The 20,433-nt window shown below is 34.0% G+C and overlaps 1 protein-coding gene across 1 annotated transcript; it reads right to left on the bottom strand.

The window, feature by feature from the left end:
* On the bottom strand, window positions 298-20,333 carry LOC109839449 (beta-ureidopropionase). Its single transcript, XM_020407872.1, has 6 exons — window positions 20,322-20,333; window positions 20,113-20,223; window positions 4,172-4,360; window positions 3,873-4,100; window positions 3,552-3,776; window positions 298-1,022 (listed from the first exon to the last, which is right to left on the bottom strand). Exons 1-6 carry the CDS (start codon window positions 20,331-20,333, stop codon window positions 660-662), a joined length of 1,128 nt encoding a protein of 375 aa, XP_020263461.1. The 3' UTR covers window positions 298-659.

Genomic DNA, 20,433 nt, shown 5'->3' with positions numbered 1-20,433 from the left:
CAAAAATAAGTAAAAATCATAAGTTATATCTCATAAAATTATGAATTCTCAACTCCGCAAAATCCTTATTTATTGAATTGGAACAACCAAAAATGTATGACAATCATCCAAAATCCAACATTAAAGTAGGACCTCTGCTTGGGTTATATATGTTATTGACTTTTGGATGACTGGAACGTCTAGCAAGAAGCGAAGATAGGGAGCAAAATCCAAAAGAACAAGCAAAGATTTCCCAACTAAAATTTCATACTGTCGTTTTGATATATCATGAAACAGATTCTCAATCACCAGTGTACATATCATGAAACAGATTCTCAGTCACCATTATCAACCAGAAGGGCCCACAAAAACAAGGTAATAAAAGTTTCTAGCAAAAGCAACAATACAAATCGATAAACAAAGAAATTTTATAAAATTTCCCGAGTCCAGATACACACCTTTATTTCCACAGAGCTTGCAAGAACACAAACATCCTGAAACTTTTTACGCAGCCACCCACTTGACCAAGTGCACATTATTGCCATGAAATTACAGTTACTTATCTGTTGGTTAACACATGAAGGGAACAGGGCCTTTCATATTCACGATAATGTACGATCTGAATTGCAAGAATTACATTACTTTCTTTTTGAGATTCTAGCCCTTCTCATCCGCTGAGTCTACACTCGTTTACCCAATGCTGGGTCGACAATCACTTGAGGACTAAACCCTGGTTTCAAATATTGAGATAATAACTTAGAATACATATCATAGCGAGCAGTCATTCTGAAACCCCATTTGTCCTTTAACTGCCTACAGAGGTTAAGATCCATGTCAGAAACAAGCAAGCCGTCTCTGTAGCGAGATAAAGATGGGGTGCAAGATGCATCCGGGGCCGAGATATGGCTTGATCCATAAAAGTGACCAAAATCTGGATGCTGGGGCTTCCCATCACCAGAAGTAAAAGGATTTGGGAAGACCTCTGTACCAACTCGATTGATTGATCCCACAAAATAACTGTTTGATATGGCAGCATTACGAGCCTGAAACATCATCAACGCTTGAAAAATGAGTACAAGCTTCAAGAAACCAGTGGTCAACAAACTTCCCAATGAACGAACAAAAGACAGAAGCATAAAGCTATAATGAAAAGGTTGTTTGTGCAGTTAAAGATAGTTTGCAAAAAGGTATACATTAATTAAAATCATAACTGTCATTGGGTCGAAGCGAATGGAAATGGAAAAGATCATGGATTAGCCCATGAAAATTACGAATTTTAATGTAATATGACTTAAAGCAATGAAAATCGTGAATTTTGAAGTAGTCACGCTTATTTGTCATTGGGTCGAAAAAGACAATTAGTGAAGAAAAATTGTAGATTATAACTCATGACATTTGGAAATTTTGAGAACTACACATACTTGCTTCCCCTGTGGTTGAAATTAATGAAAATGAGCAAAAAATCATGGATTATAACCCATGAAAATTTGAATTTTGAAGTAATGTCCATTAAATTGAAATGAACGAAAATGAAAAAATTGTGGGCCATAGCTAATGAAAATTGCAAAGTTTAAAGTATGCATACTTGATATTGGTTCAAAATGAAAAATATGGACAATCTGAATAAATGGGTAACCAAGAAAGAGAAATATCCTATATTTAGATTTGGTTGAACTGTAGACCCCTTGAAGCATGCAATAAATGTACATGTACTTGTTATTCCTTCTAAAATGTAATATTCAAATTTTCATTAAAGAGAGATCTTCTAGCTTGCATCAATCCGAATCAATGGGAAAGCAGAAAAAGCTCTGCCAACAATGAGCCGAACTTTGCACTTCCAAACACAACATATTTTTGCCGCTAGAACCCTCATACCAACTTTATGTGGGAATGAGCATTCCCAATGAGATGGTAGGGAATAGGCATTCCCACTTAAGTGAGAATAATAATTTTAAAATAAATTCCAAATATGCCTTAACTGCTTATTAGTTACCCATGCCAAAATAAAAAGATTGTCACTCCCACTTCATTCTCTGTTCGCACCCAAACATGAGAATGAGAATGAGTACTCTATTCCCACACTTATTCTATTCCATTCCTTATGTCATTCCACTCTCATCGACTTGATTCTTGCATACCAACAAGGCATAAGACTTTTCATCTCTAATGTGTGTGATATGTTGTGGAGAATAAGGCTCCGTGAAAGATTTGGAGGCAGATGTCAACCCTGTCAATTGGTGTAAAATTTCCCGACAAAGAAATTATAGACTAGTGAAGAACTTGACAAACCCCTAGAAAGCCACTTAGCAAATGAAACACCTTACCCTATTGCTGAGGCAGTTTGGGTCCATGCATTAAGGAGCAACCCTCCAAAGTTCTCCCTCCAAATTCTTCTAGACTTAAGAGCCCAGAAGAATCGGAAAGAAAACTGATATGTACCAAAGAAGACATTCTCAGGTCCAAGATTACATCATTAACATAAATTCATATCAATTTAATTCAAACATTTATAAAATTGCATACTAACTTTTTTAGAATTTAGATTACCTAGTTGTGAATCACTATATTCACAAAGGTTATTCATAAAAAGGCAGAAGGGAATTGTTAACACATCGATCTTTTGAAAGGATAAGCAGTGAAGATGAAACCCATTAAGCAATCCTATTGCAAACGAATTACTTTTGTTTCAAATGTACCCAACGTATGTACTCTCTGATAAAATATGTTACTAAATAACAACTATATGTAAATTTAAGTTTGATATAATAGATAAAAGGTAAACTAAGCATGTCAAAAAACACATCTCTAACATGAACAGCTTCGCGATAGAGGTGCTCATGCTACACAATTTTTTGTTATTTCCTCAAATTTACTAAATAAGGTCGCATGTCAATTTCCTACTTAAGAAAACTATAATTTTGATTTCTTTATTAGGTGGATTTTACAGTGAAGGAATGGAACATAACAAAATTGGCATCAAAATTGATTTATGCCCACATGTAGAGTAGTTTTGAAAGATTGCACTGCATATGTGATATATTGTCATCATTGGTAGATATTCGATAATTGAATGCCATCATAGGTGGATGAAAATATGAGACAATATCCTTCATAGAGGTAGACCTCACTAGTTGAAATCCAATCAAACATAAATGCCTAATTTGTGATGAGATAACAAACAGGGGTATCTTGCGGGCAAAGGAGCATCTTATTCCTACTAAAAGAATAAGGGAGAATGTTTTCTATTTATTAGAGTCCTAAATATGTAGTTGAGAAGCCTAGACGGTATCAAGAAAAGTGAGGAAATATTAAATGAGTCTACAAGGGTTACGGTATTCGTACTAGATCTGTGTGTTTGTAACGTTTCTAGTCAACTTCGCTTACAAACGCTAGGGAGAAATTATACAAGGAAGAAAGTATGATCCTTCAAACAAAAGCAAACATATATGAACAGTGCTAACTCACAAGGGGAAATCATACAAAAAGAAGATAGACAGTGTCTTTTTTAGGTGTATCTCTGTGATTTTGTGGTGGTTGATACTGTGGGCAAAAGCTGATAACATGAAACATACCTCAATTGGCCACATTGGTTCACTCAGTTCTCCTACTGTTGCAGAGGGATTGAAAACAATCTCAGCTCCATTGAGTCCAAATGCTAACCAGTTTAAAGGATGATGTCTTCCATAACAAATATTTACTCCAATCTTTCCGAAAGTGGTTTCAAAGACTGGATGCCCAGTGTTCCCTTCCATATAGTATGTGCTTTCATTAAAATCCCCAACTCTTGGAATATGATTCTGAAATAAACTCATGAGTAAGTAGATATGAGTGAACAAAAAGGTGATACAACACTGAGAAGCCAACTACAATGAAAAATCTAATTTACGGTTTACCTTTCGATGGATGCCAATTATATTTCCATGATTCCCTATAATTACAGCAGTGTTCCATATAGTTTCTCCATGGTTCAAGTCCCTTTCTAGAATTGGACTCACAATAACCATGTTATACTTTTGAGCAAGCTCCTGAAGAAATTGAATCGTCTCTCCATCAACAGGTTCAGCAAATTCACACCATCTTTTCTCTCGGGTACAAAAGGCAAATGGCATCATCCACGCCTCCTGCAGTACATTATGTAGTTTAAGCCTAGCAGATAATATATCACAGGTCCAAGTCTTAAAATAGAACTCACCTGCAAGCACAGGATATTGACTCTAGCTGCACCAGCTGCTTCAATCATGGGTCTCACTTTCTCCATGATGGCCCTCTTCTGGTCCAAAAAGAGTGCAGAAGTTGGAAGAGCAATTGAGTTCTGAATAAGACCAACACGAACAACTCGTGGTTGCCGCAATGACTCCTCCTCAGCATTGAAGGAAAAGGCCTGTGAAATACATATACATCAAGTTAATTATAAAATCTAAACAATAACAAATTTTTACGGATAATGTTGTTGGCCTTCTTGTTTTGATGATAATTTAACAATCAATTTACATCTAATATTGTTTGTCCAGTGTTTGTATTTTGTTATTTATTGTAGACAAACAATAAGTTGGAGGATGGATGGAATAGAGCTTCAACGATCATATCCAATGGAGGTTGGTGGAATAGTGGAGTGAAGCAATGTACATTCAAGTTCAAGCTTCTTCCGCAAGTGTACCAAGTCAAGCTTATTGAAGATCAAGATCAAGCTTGGGTAATTTAGTTTAGGTTTATATATTATGTGTGTTGGTACTCTAAGCTCAATCATATACACACATACACGTATTTGGTTATATATATATATACATGTTTGTTTTCATATGGTTAAGTTGTTTTGGTTTAGGTATGTAGATATGAAACAATATATATCTTCATATACACTTTTGTTTGTTTCATATTCTATTGTATTTAGAAAAATATTGTGTTTATGGATTAAAGACTTGTTCACACTATTTTCATATCTCGTATAATGTCTACAAATCCATTCTAAAGTGTTTCCAAGTTGTTTGAACTCGTTTTTGGAAAAATCAAGTTTTTTTGTTCATGTATGTGCATGTGTCCGTGCATGTTTTTACAAAACTGATGTGTTTTCACAATTGGGAAATGCGATTTGAAAAACTTCTTCGTTTACATGTTTATCTTCATATATACAAACATGTCCCCAACTTTTACTAATTTTGGAGTTGTTTTGTTATTTTCAATTGAATTTACAAAACCGAGTTTTCAGTAGTTTTTTCAGAAACTGTATATCTGTGTTCAAACATTTATTTCTCTCAACTGGAAAGTGATATTTCAGAAATTCTTTCTCTAACATGTTTATCTACATGTCTAGAACCTTCCCTCAAAATTTCATGATTTTTAGAGTTGATTTACTATTTTTAATTGATTTTACAAAGTCAGATACGCAAAATTCCAGCATCTGTCAAAATCTGGAAAAGTGTGGTCGACCGCCACGGTCGATCGTGCTACAGTGCGGTCGACCGCCACGGTCGACCGTCAGCCGTCCAGAGACCAGTTTTGTAATTTTTCTTCTCGCGGTCGACCGCCACGGTCGACCGCCGATGTTACCGTTGCACAGTAACGATAACTTGCTGAATTTTATCTTTTAGTGATTTTTAGGGTTGTTTTCTTCTACCCTATATATACCCCATTGTATTTATCATTTGATACACCAAGAGAATATTTTAAAAGAGTTTAACAAGGGTTTAAACTTGTTTAATGTTTGTTTAAAAGAGTGTTTAAGAAGCTTTTAAGCAATTGAGAGTTTTGGGTTTGTGAAATTAATTTCACAAGAGCTTGAGGAGAACCTATTGGTGCTTGAGCTTCCAACCATCTTCCCTCAATCTCTTAATCCATTGAGAAGTTTTCTAAACTCTATTTCTAGCTTTATATCTATTTGTTTGTTTATCATTTTATTAAAGCTAGTTTTATATTGAGTTTAGATTTGATTTACCTCATTGTTACACACACCCACTTGAGCTTTTAGTATTTATACACATAGTATATTGGGGTTGTGAGAGATTGTAACAATTGAGTTATGTTTAATTGAGTTCTCATTCATATTAGAGAACATTTTATTGTAGTTACATTGTGAGTGTTGTAAAGTTTTCGGTGAGCTAGAAAATCGAGTGTGAGGTATAGACATTGATCGGTGAGCGTTGAAAACCGACATTATAAGAGTGTGAATTGTAAAGTTTTTGGTGAACTAGAAAACCGAGTGTGAGGTATGGACGTTGATCGGTGAGCGTTGAAAACCGACATTGTGAGGTGTAAACGTTATTCGGGTGAGCGTAGAAAACTCGATTGTGATAGTGGATTTCTCCCCGGAAGTGGGGAGCGGAGACGTAGGACGGAAGGTCCGAACTCCGTGATCATTTGAGTGTGTTTGAGTTTGTCTTTAACGTATTTGCTTATGCATTTATCTTATATCGTCAATTGCCTATTACTCTTGTATATTTTGCCCTATCATATTTATAGTTTGATTATATCACCCTTGTATTAGTTTATATATCCTTACATATATTTTTATCATATAGGATACATCTCATTGTTCATATTGCTTATCCCAGCTCATATATCTTGTTGTATTTCATACTTGCTAGGATAACTTGTTAATTAACTTTAATTGACATTTAATCAGGATTAGATTAGCATAAGACCCTAATCACCCCCCTCCTAGGGTCTAACAATTGGTATCAGAGCTTGGTGTTCTTTGATTTAAGATCTAATTACCTTGAGTTAAAGATCCAAATTATCTTTTTGTGCTAATCTTATTTTGATTGTATTTGTATCTTGCTTGCATATTTTTACAAATTATGGATATGAATGATGCATCTTGTTTAGGCTATGATTCTAGTATTGCTCCTAAATTCAATGTTTTCCCTTATGCTCAATGGTGTTTTAGATTCAAAATATTTGTTCAATCTAAAAATATCAATTTATGGGAAATCATTGATTGTGCTTATATTGTGCCCACGAAATCCAAGTGGAATAAAAATAATAAAAGATTATTTATTATGAACAAGCTCTTGTTGGAATTCTTACATAATACATTTGATTCATCTTTGTCTAACAAGTTTGTTCATTTTGATAATGCTTACACCTTATGGAAATTTATTGAAGCACATCAATGGGACTTGGAGGTGATCCGACAAGCTTTGGAGGATCCGACTTCAAGCTCGTATGGAGCATCATGTACACAGCCACTAGGCGATAGCCCTAGTGAGGTTTGCGAGTTCGAAACCACTAATGATTTATCTAGTGATGAACTTATTTGTGCTAGTAAAAAATTATTGCATGCCTATAACAAATTGTATAAAGATTTTATTGATTTACAAAGCAAGCATGAAGATTTGAAATCCGATCATAAGTTGTTAGCATCTAAGTTTGAAACTATTTCAAATAAAAATATGATCCTTAAAGAAAATAATGAAAAATTAAAATTAGATCATGTTTCTTTAACTTCAAATGTTGCTAGTTTAACTCATGAAAAAGATAATGCCATGTTAAAAATAGAGAACATAAAAAATGATATTGCTTCTTTTATAAATAATTAGTTATGTTCTACTTCTAAAGTTAATGCTAATATGCCTAATGATAAGTTGAACAATGTTAAAAACCGTATTGTTAATGCTAATATGCCTAATGATAAGTTGAACAATGTTAAAAACCGTATTTCTTCTTTAGATTCAACTCTTAATACATGCATTAACAACCCGTATTTCTTCTTTAGATTCAACTCTTAATACATGCATTAACAACCATAAGAAGCTTGTGAATATGTGTCAAGTCTAAGTCAAAATCATCCACTCATCATGCACACATATATAGCAAAGTCTACAAATACACAATTTGCGGTCGTAAAGGCCATCTTGCTAGATTTTGCTATGTTGCACACAAACATAACAATGCTAATGCTCATTGTGCATCTCATGTAGCTTCTTCATCACATACACATGCATATGCTTATCATACACATCATAAACATGCTAATGTGTTCAAATGTGATCTTTGTGGACGTTTTAGCCATTTGGCAAAATTTTGTTGTGATTTGAAAAAGACTTCACTTTTGCCAAATGATTTTAAAAGACCATAAAAGTTTAAGTGTGATCATTGTGGTAGATTTGATCATTTGATCAAGTTTTGTTTTGATTTGAAGAGAGTTTCCCATTTGCAAAATAATTTTTAAAAACAATCTATTTTTGCAAATGAGACCCGTGCACAACCGTTTGGTCAACATAAGCCTATGTTGCCTAGGTACGGGTACGGGTACGGGACACGGTAAATTTGTAAAAAGTAAGGTACGGGGACAATATATATATATATATATATATAAAATATAAAATAATTCACTTTAGATTAATATTGAATTAAGTACCTATTATATTTCCATATTTTTTGTTATGTAAAGTGGATGGGACTTGCTGCAAAAAAATAATTAAATACCTATTATAATATAAATACCTATTATATTGAATTAATAACATATTTGTATTTGTTAAGGGGCTTGCTGCAAAAAAAGAATCGACGAGGGGTCTATGGAAATATTAGCACATACTATATAAAGGAGAAAAAAGAAGATCAAGACCAGCCCTAATTCTTCCGCCGCCCTTTATCTCCTCTTCGTTCTCTCCAGCCCTAATTCTTCCGTCGCCTTTATCTCCTCTTCGTTCTCCCCAGCCCTAATTCTTCCACCGCCTTTATCTCCTCTTCGTTCTCTTTCGAGAAAAAAACGCATGATGACTGGAAGAGGGCGCATGAAATCAGCCCCAACTTTCGTCGTCGAGGGAAAAAGAGAAAAAGGAGAGGCGTTGATCCTGGCGTCGAAGAAAAAGGAGAAACAACAAAAACAAAACCCTAAAAATCAAACCTGTCTTCGAGCAGAGGCGCTGATTCATCGTCGAGGAGCTGATTTCGTCGTCGAGGCGCTGCAATTGACCCGACGCCTTGAGATCTAGAATCCGTCGTCGCTTCCGTTGATGGGTTCTAAGGTTCGTAACTTTTTTTTTCAAGTTTGTAACTTTTTTCCCTCACTCTTGTGAAATCGCCGTGTCCCTGCCGTTTGGGTGCGGATCCGCACCCAAAACGTACCCGACACGGGTACGGGACTTGGTTTGCCGTGTCGGGATAACATAGACATAAGCAAATGTTTCATTTTCATTGTACTTATTGTAATCGGAAGGGTCATTTGAGTAATTTTTGCTTTGACCGTGTTAGTGCACCACATGTGCCTAAGAGGGTTCATAACCCTAGGGCTTTGAGCTTAAATGATAGGGGTCATGTCCCTAACCAATCCGGTACCAAGAATGCTTGGGTGCCAAAATAATTTTTCTTAAACCAAGAATTTTAGTGTTTTTATTTTTACTTTTTCTTGGTTTTGAAAATTATACTTTAAATTTTTTAACATGAAAACAATTCTTTTTATTGATCAAATTTTTTTGTGTTTATATAACCCTCCGGGTTTATTGGGTGTTTATTCCCAAATCATGTTTACCGGATGCTAGAATGATTATATGGGTTGGAACAAGCTTAAGAGCTTGATATATTATTGCCTCTCTTGAAATTCTTTTGTCAAAGATTTTGTTTTAAATTGTTGCTTTGAATTTATTATATTTTACTTATATGATGATATTTATGTGTTTGTGGTTATGGATCATCTATTCGTGTCTTATAATGTATTTTATGAGTGGTTTGATCAAGTTATACAAAGAAAATTTTCTTCTTTGATCAAACATTGTTTTTGGACTCAAATCTTGATTTATGACTTCATTTGAGTGATTTGTTTTCACTTGAAAACTTTTTTCATGGTTCTCATGTTTTCCTCATTCCTTTGCTTTCATAAATCTATTTTTATACACTATGTTTTTATAATTGTTAATAAGATACTATTTTCATATTGACATATTTATGTGTGTTCTCATTGTCTTTTTATATGTGAGTGATATTTAGCATATTCATGTATGCTTGCTCACATATGTGTGCCTTGATCATTATTGCATATATTCCATAAGGTATTTTGATAGGGGAGCAATCCCTATATCTTTCTATGTGTTATATTCACCCATGCTTATAGGTAGGGGGAGCTTTCGCTCTCTTTCATCTATATGATTTTTCCTTTTTGATGTTGTCAAAGGGGGAGAAATATTGTAAGTATACATTTCCTTGTTTATATGCATGTGAATTATAATTTATATATTGTTTCCTTTCATGCATATATCCTTTTTGTAAATTGTTTGTCATCATCAAAAAGGGGAAGATTGTTGGCCTTTTTGTTTTGATGATGATTTAACAAACAATTTACATCTAATATTATTTGTCTAGTGTTTGTATTTTGTTATTTATTGTAGACAAACAATAAGTTGGAGGATGGATGGAATAGAGCTTCAACGATCATATCCAATGGAGGTTGGTGGAATAGTGGAGTAAGGCAATGTACATTCAAGTTAAAGATACAAGTTCAAGCTTCTTCCGCAAGTGTACCAAGTCAAGCTTATTGAAGATCAAGATCAAGCTTGGGTAATTTAGTTTAGGTTTTATATTATGTGTGTTTGATACACTAAGCTCAATCATATACACACATACACGTATTTGGTTTTATATATAGTCATATATCTATATATAAGTTTTGATTTTCAAGTTTAAATATGAAACAAATACATATTTATATATATATACATGTTTGTTTTATATGGTTAAGTTGTTTTGGTTTAGTTATGTAGATATAAAACAATATATATCTTCATATACACTTTTGTTTGTTTCATATTCTATTGTATTTAGAAAAATATTGTGTTTATGGATTAAAGACTTGTTCACACTATTTTCATATCTCGTATAATGTCTACAAATCCATTCTAAAGTGTTTCCAAGTTGTTTGAACTTGTTTTTGGAAAAATTAAGTTTTTTTGTTCATGTACGTGCATGTGTCCGTGCATGTTTTTACAAAATTGATGCGTTTTCATAATTGGGAAATGCGATTTGAAAAACTTTTTCGTTTACATGTTTATCTTCATATATACAAACATTTCCCCAAGTTTTACTAATTTTGGAGTTGTTTTGTTTTCAATTGAATTTACAAAACCGAGTTTTCAGCAGTTTTTTTAGAAATTATATATCTGTGTTCAAACATTTATTTCTCTCAACTGGGAAGTGATATTTTAGAAATTCTTTCTCTAACATGTTTATCTACATGTCTAGAACATTCCCTCAAAATTTCATGATTTTTGGAGTTGATTTACTATTTTTAATTAATTTTACAAAGTCAGATACGTAAAATTCCAGCATCTGTCAAAATCTGAAAAAGTGCGGTCGACCGCCACGGTCGATCGTCAACAGTCCAAAGACCAGTTCTGCAGTTTTTCTTCTCGCGGTCGACCGTCACGGTCGACCGCCGATGTTACGGTTGCACAGTAACGGTAACTTGCTGAATTTTATCTTTTAGTGGTTTTTAGGGTTTTTGGGGGTTATTTTCTTCTACCATATATATACCACATTGTATTTATCATTTGATACACCAAGAGAATGTTTTAAAAGAGTTTAACCAGGGTTTAAACTTATTTAATGTTTGTTTAAAAGAGTGTTTAAGAAGCTTTTAAGCAATTGAGAGTTTTGGGTTTGTGAAATCAATTTCACAAGAGCTTGAGGAGATCCTATTGGTGCTTGAGCTTCCAACCATCTTCCCTCAATCTCTTAATCCATTGAGAAGTTTTCTAAACTCTATTTCTAGCTTTATATCTATTTGTTTGTTTATCATTTTATTAAAGCTAGTTTTATATTGAGTTTAGATTTGATTTACCTCATTGTTACACACACCCACTTGAGCTTTTAGTATTTATACACATAGTATATTGGGGTTGTGAGAGATTGTAACAATTGAGTTATGTTTAATTGAGTTCTCATTCATATTAGAGAACATTTTATTGTAGTTACATTGTGAGTGTTGTAAAGTTTTCGGTGAGCTAGAAAATCGAGTGTGAGGTATAGACATTGATCGGTGAGCGTTGAAAACCGACATTATAAGAGTGTGAATTGTAAAGTTTTTGGTGAACTAGAAAACCGAGTGTGAGGTATGGACGTTGATCGGTAAGCGTTGAAAACCGACATTGTGAGGTGTAAACGTTATTCGGGTGAGCGTAGAAAACTCGATTGTGATAGTGGATTTCTCCCCGGAAGTGGGGAGCGGAGACGTAGGACGGAAGGTCCGAACTCCATGATCATTTGAGCGTGTTTGAATTTGTCTTTGGCGCATTTGCTTATGCATTTATCTTATATCGCCAATTGCCTATTACTCTTGTATATTTTTTCCTATCACATTTGTATTTTAATTATATTACCCTTGTGTTAATTTATATATCCTTGCATATATTTTTATCATATAGGATATATCTCATTATTCATATTGCTTATCCTAGCTTTATATATCCTTGCATATATTTTTATCATATAGGATATATCTCATTATTCATATTGCTTATCCTAGCTCATATATCTTGTTATATTTTATTTTTATCATATAGGATATATCTCATTATTCATATTGCTTATCCTAGCTCATATATCTTGTTATATTTTATACTTGCTAGGATAACTTATTAATTATCTTTAATTGGTATTTAATCGGGATTAGATTAGCATAAGACCCTAATCACCCCCTTTAGGGTCCAACAAATGCAGCTGTCACCCTGTTTATAGGAACAAACTAAGCTGGAAAAGTTTCCAAAAACTCATAAATTTATTCACTTCCCCAGACAGTTGTTATAGAAAACACACAAAAACACACTGATATATAAGCATAACAATAATAGAGATACAGAGAGAGAGACTGTTGATATATAACAAAAGTTGAAAGATAGAAGAGGATTAGAAAGTAGAGTTTTGTCTTCTGCTTCATCAGTGTGTTAGCTTGAAAAGCGAAGGAAATTAGAATATGTTCTTTCTGGTGCTAGGGTTCTATCAAGAAAACAATAATAAATCAGATCGAGTAACGACCATATCTAAATTGCCTCCACTCCCTTGACCCAAGAAATCATGCTTCCTCCGCTTTAGGGGAAAAAACCTACGCATTCATTCCTTATCAAAAGAACCATGCTTCCAGCCTTTTGTCCCTTTTTCGTTCATTTAGACCCAAGAACAATTATGTGTGCTATACATTCAAATTTTCATGGATTATCCCATAATTTTGTCCATTTTCTTTCGTTTCAACCCAATTGTAATAAAGGAAGCATACTTTAAAATTCAGTATTTTCATGGGCTATAACCAATAATTCTATCCAATTTTTGGTCATTTTTACCAGATGGTATTTAAGTATGGGTATTTCAAAATTTACAAATTTCATTGCTCTAATCCATAATTTTTATTCATTTTGTCCGTTTAGACCTAAAGGCAAATAAGCACACATACTTCAAAATTCACAATTTTCATGGGCCGTCACATTATTTTTATCAATTTTCGTTCTTTTCGACGCAACAACAACAAAGTACACATTCTATAAACTTCATGATTTTCAAGAGTCTAAACCACAATTTTTGTCAAATTTCATTCGTTTCAACCCAATATCAAGTAAATATGCATACTTCAAAATTATGCACTTTTATGAGCTTTAACTCACGATTTTTGTTAATTTTTATTCATTTCAACCAAATAACAATTAAGTATGGGTAAATTTTGTAAATTTAATTTGCTAGAACCCATGATTTTGTCATGATCGTTCATTTCACGAATGTCAATTAATTATGAATACTTCTAAATTCATGATTTTCATAGGCGAGAACCTAAGTTGCATGGAAATGCGTACGGGTACCAACACAGGTGCAGATACCAGATATGGCAAATTTGCTAAATGTGCCACCACTTGATAACCATCAAACCCTATACACAGACACGCACACACACAATATATATAGATAGATATATGTGTGTATGTGTGTTTGCGCATGTTTTTTTATGTATGTGTATATGTATGTATGTATGTATATGCATATATATAAATATGTATATGTGCGTGTGTATGTGTGTGTGTATGTGTGTGTAATTTACATAAGATCATTATTGTTTTTTAATTTATGTGTTATTAGAACTAAAATTCCTACCACAGTTTTAAGTTTCTTTTATTATGTTGATTATTATAAGCAAGAATATGCTCGTTTTTGAAACTAGACACCCAAAGGATCCTTTAAAATCTTAGTTTCGATCTTGGGTATTGGCTAAAATGAACCCAAACCATCTCTCATAAGCTTCAAGAAATGGATGTGAGGAGATCTAACTTACAATTTTTTAACATTCTTGTTTGTGTCAATCCAACAACAATTAAGTATGTGCACTTCAAAATTCACTCTTTTCATTGGCTAACTCACGATTTTGTTCATTTTCACTGGTTTCAACCCCAAGGCAATCAAAAAAATGTGTATGTAAAAGTTTGAATTTTGTCCAAGCTCATTTATTTTGACCTAATTGTAATTAAGTATGAATACTTCATAATTCGCGATTTTATAGGTATAGCCTACGATTTTTATCCAAATTCTTTTCTTTTGACCCAATGGCAGTCAAGTATATGTACTTCAAACTCACGATTTTAATGGGCTATGCATGATGTTTATCTATTTACGTTTGTTTTTATCTAAAGGCGAATAAATATACATACTTGGAAATTCATGATTTTCATGAGTTAACAACCCACAATTACTTTTTTTTCATTTCGACTTAATGGCAATGAAGTACACGAACAATAATATTCATGATTTTCAAGGGACATAACCAATTATATTTATCCATTTCCATTCACTTCGACTCGATGACAACTAAGTTTGCGTACTTCAAAAGTCGCATTTATCATTCACTATAAGCCACGATTTTTGCCCATTATCTGTTCATTCTACCCAATGGGTTTGTTTCCTTGCTACAGCTGATAAAAATCGTGCAATTACATGCTGTTATTTAAAAATTTGCAATTTTATAGGACCTAACCCATGATCCTTGTTTGTTTCCATTTCGTTCGACCTAATGGCAACTAAGTACGAGTATTTCAAAATTCATGATTTTGATGGTCTATCATAGCAAAATTCGTGGATAGTCTTGGTAAAATAAACTATATACAAATATGTATATAATAACAAGAATCAGACAAAGTTTTGTACAGAAAATAACCATAAATTATACCGATTTTTGTAGACATTCACGATCATAGGTTAGATTTTTTTTCAATAACCAAAAAGACAAAGGATTTACAAAGTTACACATGTACATGAAGATGAAGCATCCTATCAAAAAAAATTTAGCAGTTCCATAAACTTGCAACTATATTGCTAACAAGATAAACAGTTCTTCAACAAAATCTGGTTATATAAATTGTTAAATTCAATAGCCAAACTAATGCCAGGTTGATGTGACGGCCATGATCAAAGCTCCTATTTACACAACGGCATGAACAGCTCTATACCTACTGAAACGAACTAATCAGTAGTATATATATATATAATATATATATATAGTTTATGATATATTATAGTGATATCATATATATATATTACTATATATATATATATATATTATATAATTATATAGTATGTATGTATGTAGAGAGAGAGAGAGATATTAATGGGCTATCCTTGTCATAGGAGAGGATTTCTCGCTTGACGCCTAGTGTGGCAGCAATGCCCCGCGACAATCCCTCATAAAGTAGGAGAGGAGTATGATTTGGTGGAGATTTTGTGCCTACTTTCCAGAGCGATGTGGGGGATTGTGCCACCATAGAGACAAGGAGGGAAATCCCCTCCCCTATGACAAGGGATACCCATTAATCTCATAATATGATATATATATATTATATATATATATAATATATATATATATATCATATATGCAGGTTATCGTGGGGCCATTGAGTGCAAGTCTCTATTCACAAACCGCATAACCTTTAATGCTGACTTGAAGCTATATATATGCAGGGTTTGACGTGGGCCAGTGTATCAAGCTCTGCTATTCAGCAAAGCGATAACCTTTTATCTAGATCCGAAGCTATAATATATATTACTATATATTATATAGTATATATATATATTATAATTATAATATCGTTGATGAAATGCTATTTCGTATTGGTAAGTAAATCTGGACTTACTAACAAATGAAGTTACCGATTTTCATACAAGGTGCAGGACATTCAGATTTGTAAAATGATATATAGGCCATGTTTGTTTTTTGAATAGTGAGGGTGTTATTATAAAATAGTTCAAACCCACACGTTTAGCATATGTTTGTTTTTTTATCCGGTCCGAACTATCTTTAAGGATGGACTGTTTATACCTAACAAGGGGACTAACATAAACCCACTCACCCCACATCTTTATTATCCAGGTATTATTCACTTAGGGGGATTAAGATTTTCTGACAAAATTAGTCATAGGCTTTTAGTTTTCCACCTATTGATTTTTGCTATCCACTTTTTTTGTTCTTTCCTGCTTCCTTCTTGCCTATCTTTTCTCCGCATGAGTTCTCCCTGAAAATTTTTTCGACACCTACTTCTTCCGTAAACAAACACAAAAATAAAATGACTCCCTTCTGTTGTTGCTCCTTCATGTGTCCAACTTTGCTGTTGTTGCTCTCTTCCAGTGGAAATTCAGCTCATCGTTGCTCTTCTCACACCATTTTCCCTATTTTGATATGATAATCTTTCCCTTCATGTAGTGCCTACAACTAGGGTTCATACCAATTATTTTTGATATATCATAATCATTATTTCAAGACCTTCGTAGACTTAAAAAAGAAGGGTGTACTGGTGTAGACTCTTTTAGAAAAGACATATAATGTTCATCAAGCAAACAATTCATCAATTAATGCATGATTATCGATAGCGGATAGTGTCGCGTGGTGGTGAGATATTGCTAAGCTATTAAGGGTCATTGCGGCAAAATAACGGTAAAAAGTGCAAAGTCAAATAACGATCTAATTTATATATATAAATATTCAAAATAAGAAAAATTAAAGAAAAATCTAAAAAATCTAAAAGTGCATATTTTATGATTTAAAAAGATTCTAAACATGAAGTAGATATGTAACCGTTATATAATACTGAAGACTACTGGAGGAGTCAAAGAGTTGTCTTCGAGAAGATAAGTTGAGCGGTGAGAGGACTGTAGTGAAAGGAGCTCACGATGAGTGGAGTGGAGGTGAGAGGAAGTGCTGAGAGAGGTGTCGAGGCTGTGGAAGGCAGCGGGAATACGTTGTAAATCGTGGGAGGCAATAGGATATAGTAGTTGCAGGTCGGGTTTTTTTTAAAAAAATAAACCTCAAACCGCTTTTAAATAATGGTAAAAAAACGGAGTTTGCCTGCAATCGCCCGCTATTCACTACTATGGCGCGCTATTGGCCGCTTTTGCGAGCGGAAAGCGGATATTCCACAATATATCACCGCTATTAGGTGATAGCGTCGCGAGATGGACCATAAACACTATTAGCGGTGCTATTTACTGCTATTTATAACAGATGCTAAGTATATCGCTTAAAATAATCTCTTTGACAAGTAAAATCACAGTTCACATAACATGATCAAAGATTATAAGGTCTTTCAAATTTTGTTTTCCCCCTTTAGAAATACATATCACTTTGTTAAACAAGTTACATTGATTTTCATGGTTAGTCATCACTTGCATACAGAGCTACACAATGCTTGCATATGTTTATAATTACAGGCACACGCTCATTAGACATGAGCTTATTGTTGAAACATTGTATGAAGTTCAAATAAGAATTTTGAGAAAGATGAGCACCAATTAATAACAGAGAAGCTTAAGTAGGAATTGGATGTGAAGATAAATAATGTAGCATTTATATGATCATAAGTGAACGTAAAAATGATTCAGCTATAGGTTCTTAGACTAGTAGAGGACATGATGTTTAGAATTTAAATGATCTGAGTGAAGGTGAAAGGAGGATGAAGGTTAGATCAAAGTGAACTTGGATTGTGGTAGTGAAAAACACATTACAAATCAACCAGAATGGATTGGACATCAATACAGTATTAGTTGATTTGAAGTAAAAAAAATCATTATGATTATGATATTAGTCCAAAGTGTCATAATTGCCCTAAAACCAAACACTAATATGGACTATTTGACATTGCTCCAAATAATAGTCCGTGTGAAAACAAACACTGGAGTGGAATAAAATAGTCTGAGGATAATATAATCCTAGCATTATAGTCCAAGGAATACAATACCCCTTAGTCCAGGCCGCGGGGATAAAAGAAATGTGGCCATAGTACTTAAGAGACATGAGGAGTAAAAGGACCAGGTTTAATTGCATTGACTTAGTAATAACATCCATCACATGATTGTTTGAATTAAACTATTTAAATACATATCATGATTCCAGATTTGACTATTATTAGTAAATATAAATGCATACATTTGTCTCATTCAATGTAATGGTGAGAAGAGATATACTTTACATCCAAAAGGGGCTACAATCAGAGATACCGTCTTCCAGCACAAAAGATCCTTTTATCAATGGGAAAATCACTACTTTGGTGTGGTTTATTTTGTATTGAGTTAACTCTCCATAGTCTTGGTAGCCACAGCAAGGAAAATTCTCAATAATTGGTGGCATGTTGATCAAAACCCAATAATTAGAGGTCAGAGATCCAACTAGCAAAGTTGTGAACTCAATGCAAATAAGAAGAATTCTAACACTGAGAGCTAAGTGATTCTAATTTTGGAAAGGAAGAAAAAAAATCTAAGAGGCCATGCAGGTAAAAACTGGGGCAGCTTGAAATAGTTGCAAGACATGAAGGAAGGATGGGACTAAATAATAAAAATATGCAGAAGGGAAGCAAGCAGAGTCTACGATTCTGTCAGAGACCTCCACATCACGTAATTAATCAGGCTGTTAAGGGAGGCATTCACTTCATAGAACTTAATGCATAGGTAAGAAACCTTTAAAACAGATCTTTTCATTTTTTGAAATTTAAATGTTGCTCATCAGCATAAAAGATGTAAACTGGACCTATATGTTTGTGTTGATAAGATATTTGTTAAAAATCCTCCAATAGCAATATTGCCTGGCTTATGATGTACATTGTAGAAGGATTATGATTGTACAAAGCATTCAAACTCTTCATGAGACTTCACAACATTCATCATGCACGTATGATGTTAAATAAGAAAGCTAATAATATGGACGTAGTCATGAGTTTTGAATCATTTTGGATAACAAATAACCATGATTAGAAAGTGAACTGCTATAAGTAAAATACTATGAGAAAGACAGAAAGTTCTAAGGTTTAACTCATAATCCACAATTTCTATACGCTATAGCTGAATCACTTCAAACTCCAGCAATACATGCTTCACAGTTTCACACTAGCGGCTAACGGTCGAATTTTCACATTTGAAATAAATCCGTACAACCTTGTCCTTGTTCTGTAGTTGATCCTAATAGGCATATGTAAAGGTTTTGAATTCCCGAGAACTAAGAAATGTCTCAATACTTAGAGAGAAGTTTGTGAATTAATTCCAACATGACCCCAGTGTTATCAATGCGCAAGGCGCAATGCGGGGCAACAAAGTCTCTTTACACGCACATGCGCAAGGCAGAATGCGATGTGTGTGCCCCAGTGAATGAAGGTGCAAATTGCACACATAATTTTTCAAGATAAGTAACGAAGCACAAAAGAGCATGCTTATGTATACTCACATGAAAAGTATGTCATGGTAAATAATATCTACTACTAAATCACTAAATAAGATCTTAATTCCTAATGATAGCACATCCAACATAGTAGCCAAGTTCATAATTTTCCAAATCAAAAGTCAAATCAAGACTAATATCGACACAAAATCAAATAGTGAACGAGGTATATTTCGCTTTTTTTGGATATGGATTAACGGGTATAAAGACCCAATTGAAATGTTAAAAGAACAAAAAGATACGAGGCTATGCCTTGCATGCAACCTGCGCAAGGCGCAGGTTGCTTGAGAGGCGCAAAAGGCGCTGCCGCATCAGATGGTGCCGCACTTTTCCACCGCACCGCAACGTAGGACACATGAGGCACAGTGAGGATAACAGTGCATGACACAGTAAAAACAAGAAGTTCTTTGTAATAGTAAAAACGGAGCACGGTCAATTAAAATAATGAAAACCTTTAGTTCAAAAACAGATACCTGCATGTCAAAATCATGCTTTGCAGAGAGCGAGGTCGCAACCTCTGGTAGATGTATGCGCTCAAGAGGCCGTCCACAGTTCAACCCAAGTAGCAAACGGCTAACCTCCTGCTCAAAATTTCACCGTCTCCAAATTGAGTATCACTAATTTAACTTAAAAACTCCTATAACTTAGAAAACACACAAAATGATATTCTAGGGATTGAAACCCTAGAATCCATATAACAATCTTCTACAAAGATTAAGGGGATATGGCGAGCAGCGACCGAAACCCTAGAAACCCCTAGATTTAGGAAAGGAGAAAGCAGGGGGGGGGGGGCG

Source organism: Asparagus officinalis, chromosome 4 (genome assembly GCF_001876935.1).
Source record: "Asparagus officinalis chromosome 4, Aspof.V1, whole genome shotgun sequence".
Lineage (NCBI taxonomy): Eukaryota > Viridiplantae > Streptophyta > Magnoliopsida > Asparagales > Asparagaceae > Asparagus > Asparagus officinalis.
This window is presented reverse-complemented; position numbering and strand designations above follow the sequence as displayed.

Coding starts and splice junctions, on each gene's coding strand:
- LOC109839449 (XM_020407872.1), bottom strand. Junction 4,361..20,112: donor AGCATGATTTTGACATGCAG/GTATCTGTTTTT, acceptor TGTATTTCACAG/GCCTTTTCCTTCAATGCTGA. Junction 1,023..3,551: donor AACCAATGTGGCCAATTGAG/GTATGTTTCATG, acceptor ATGATGTTTCAG/GCTCGTAATGCTGCCATATC.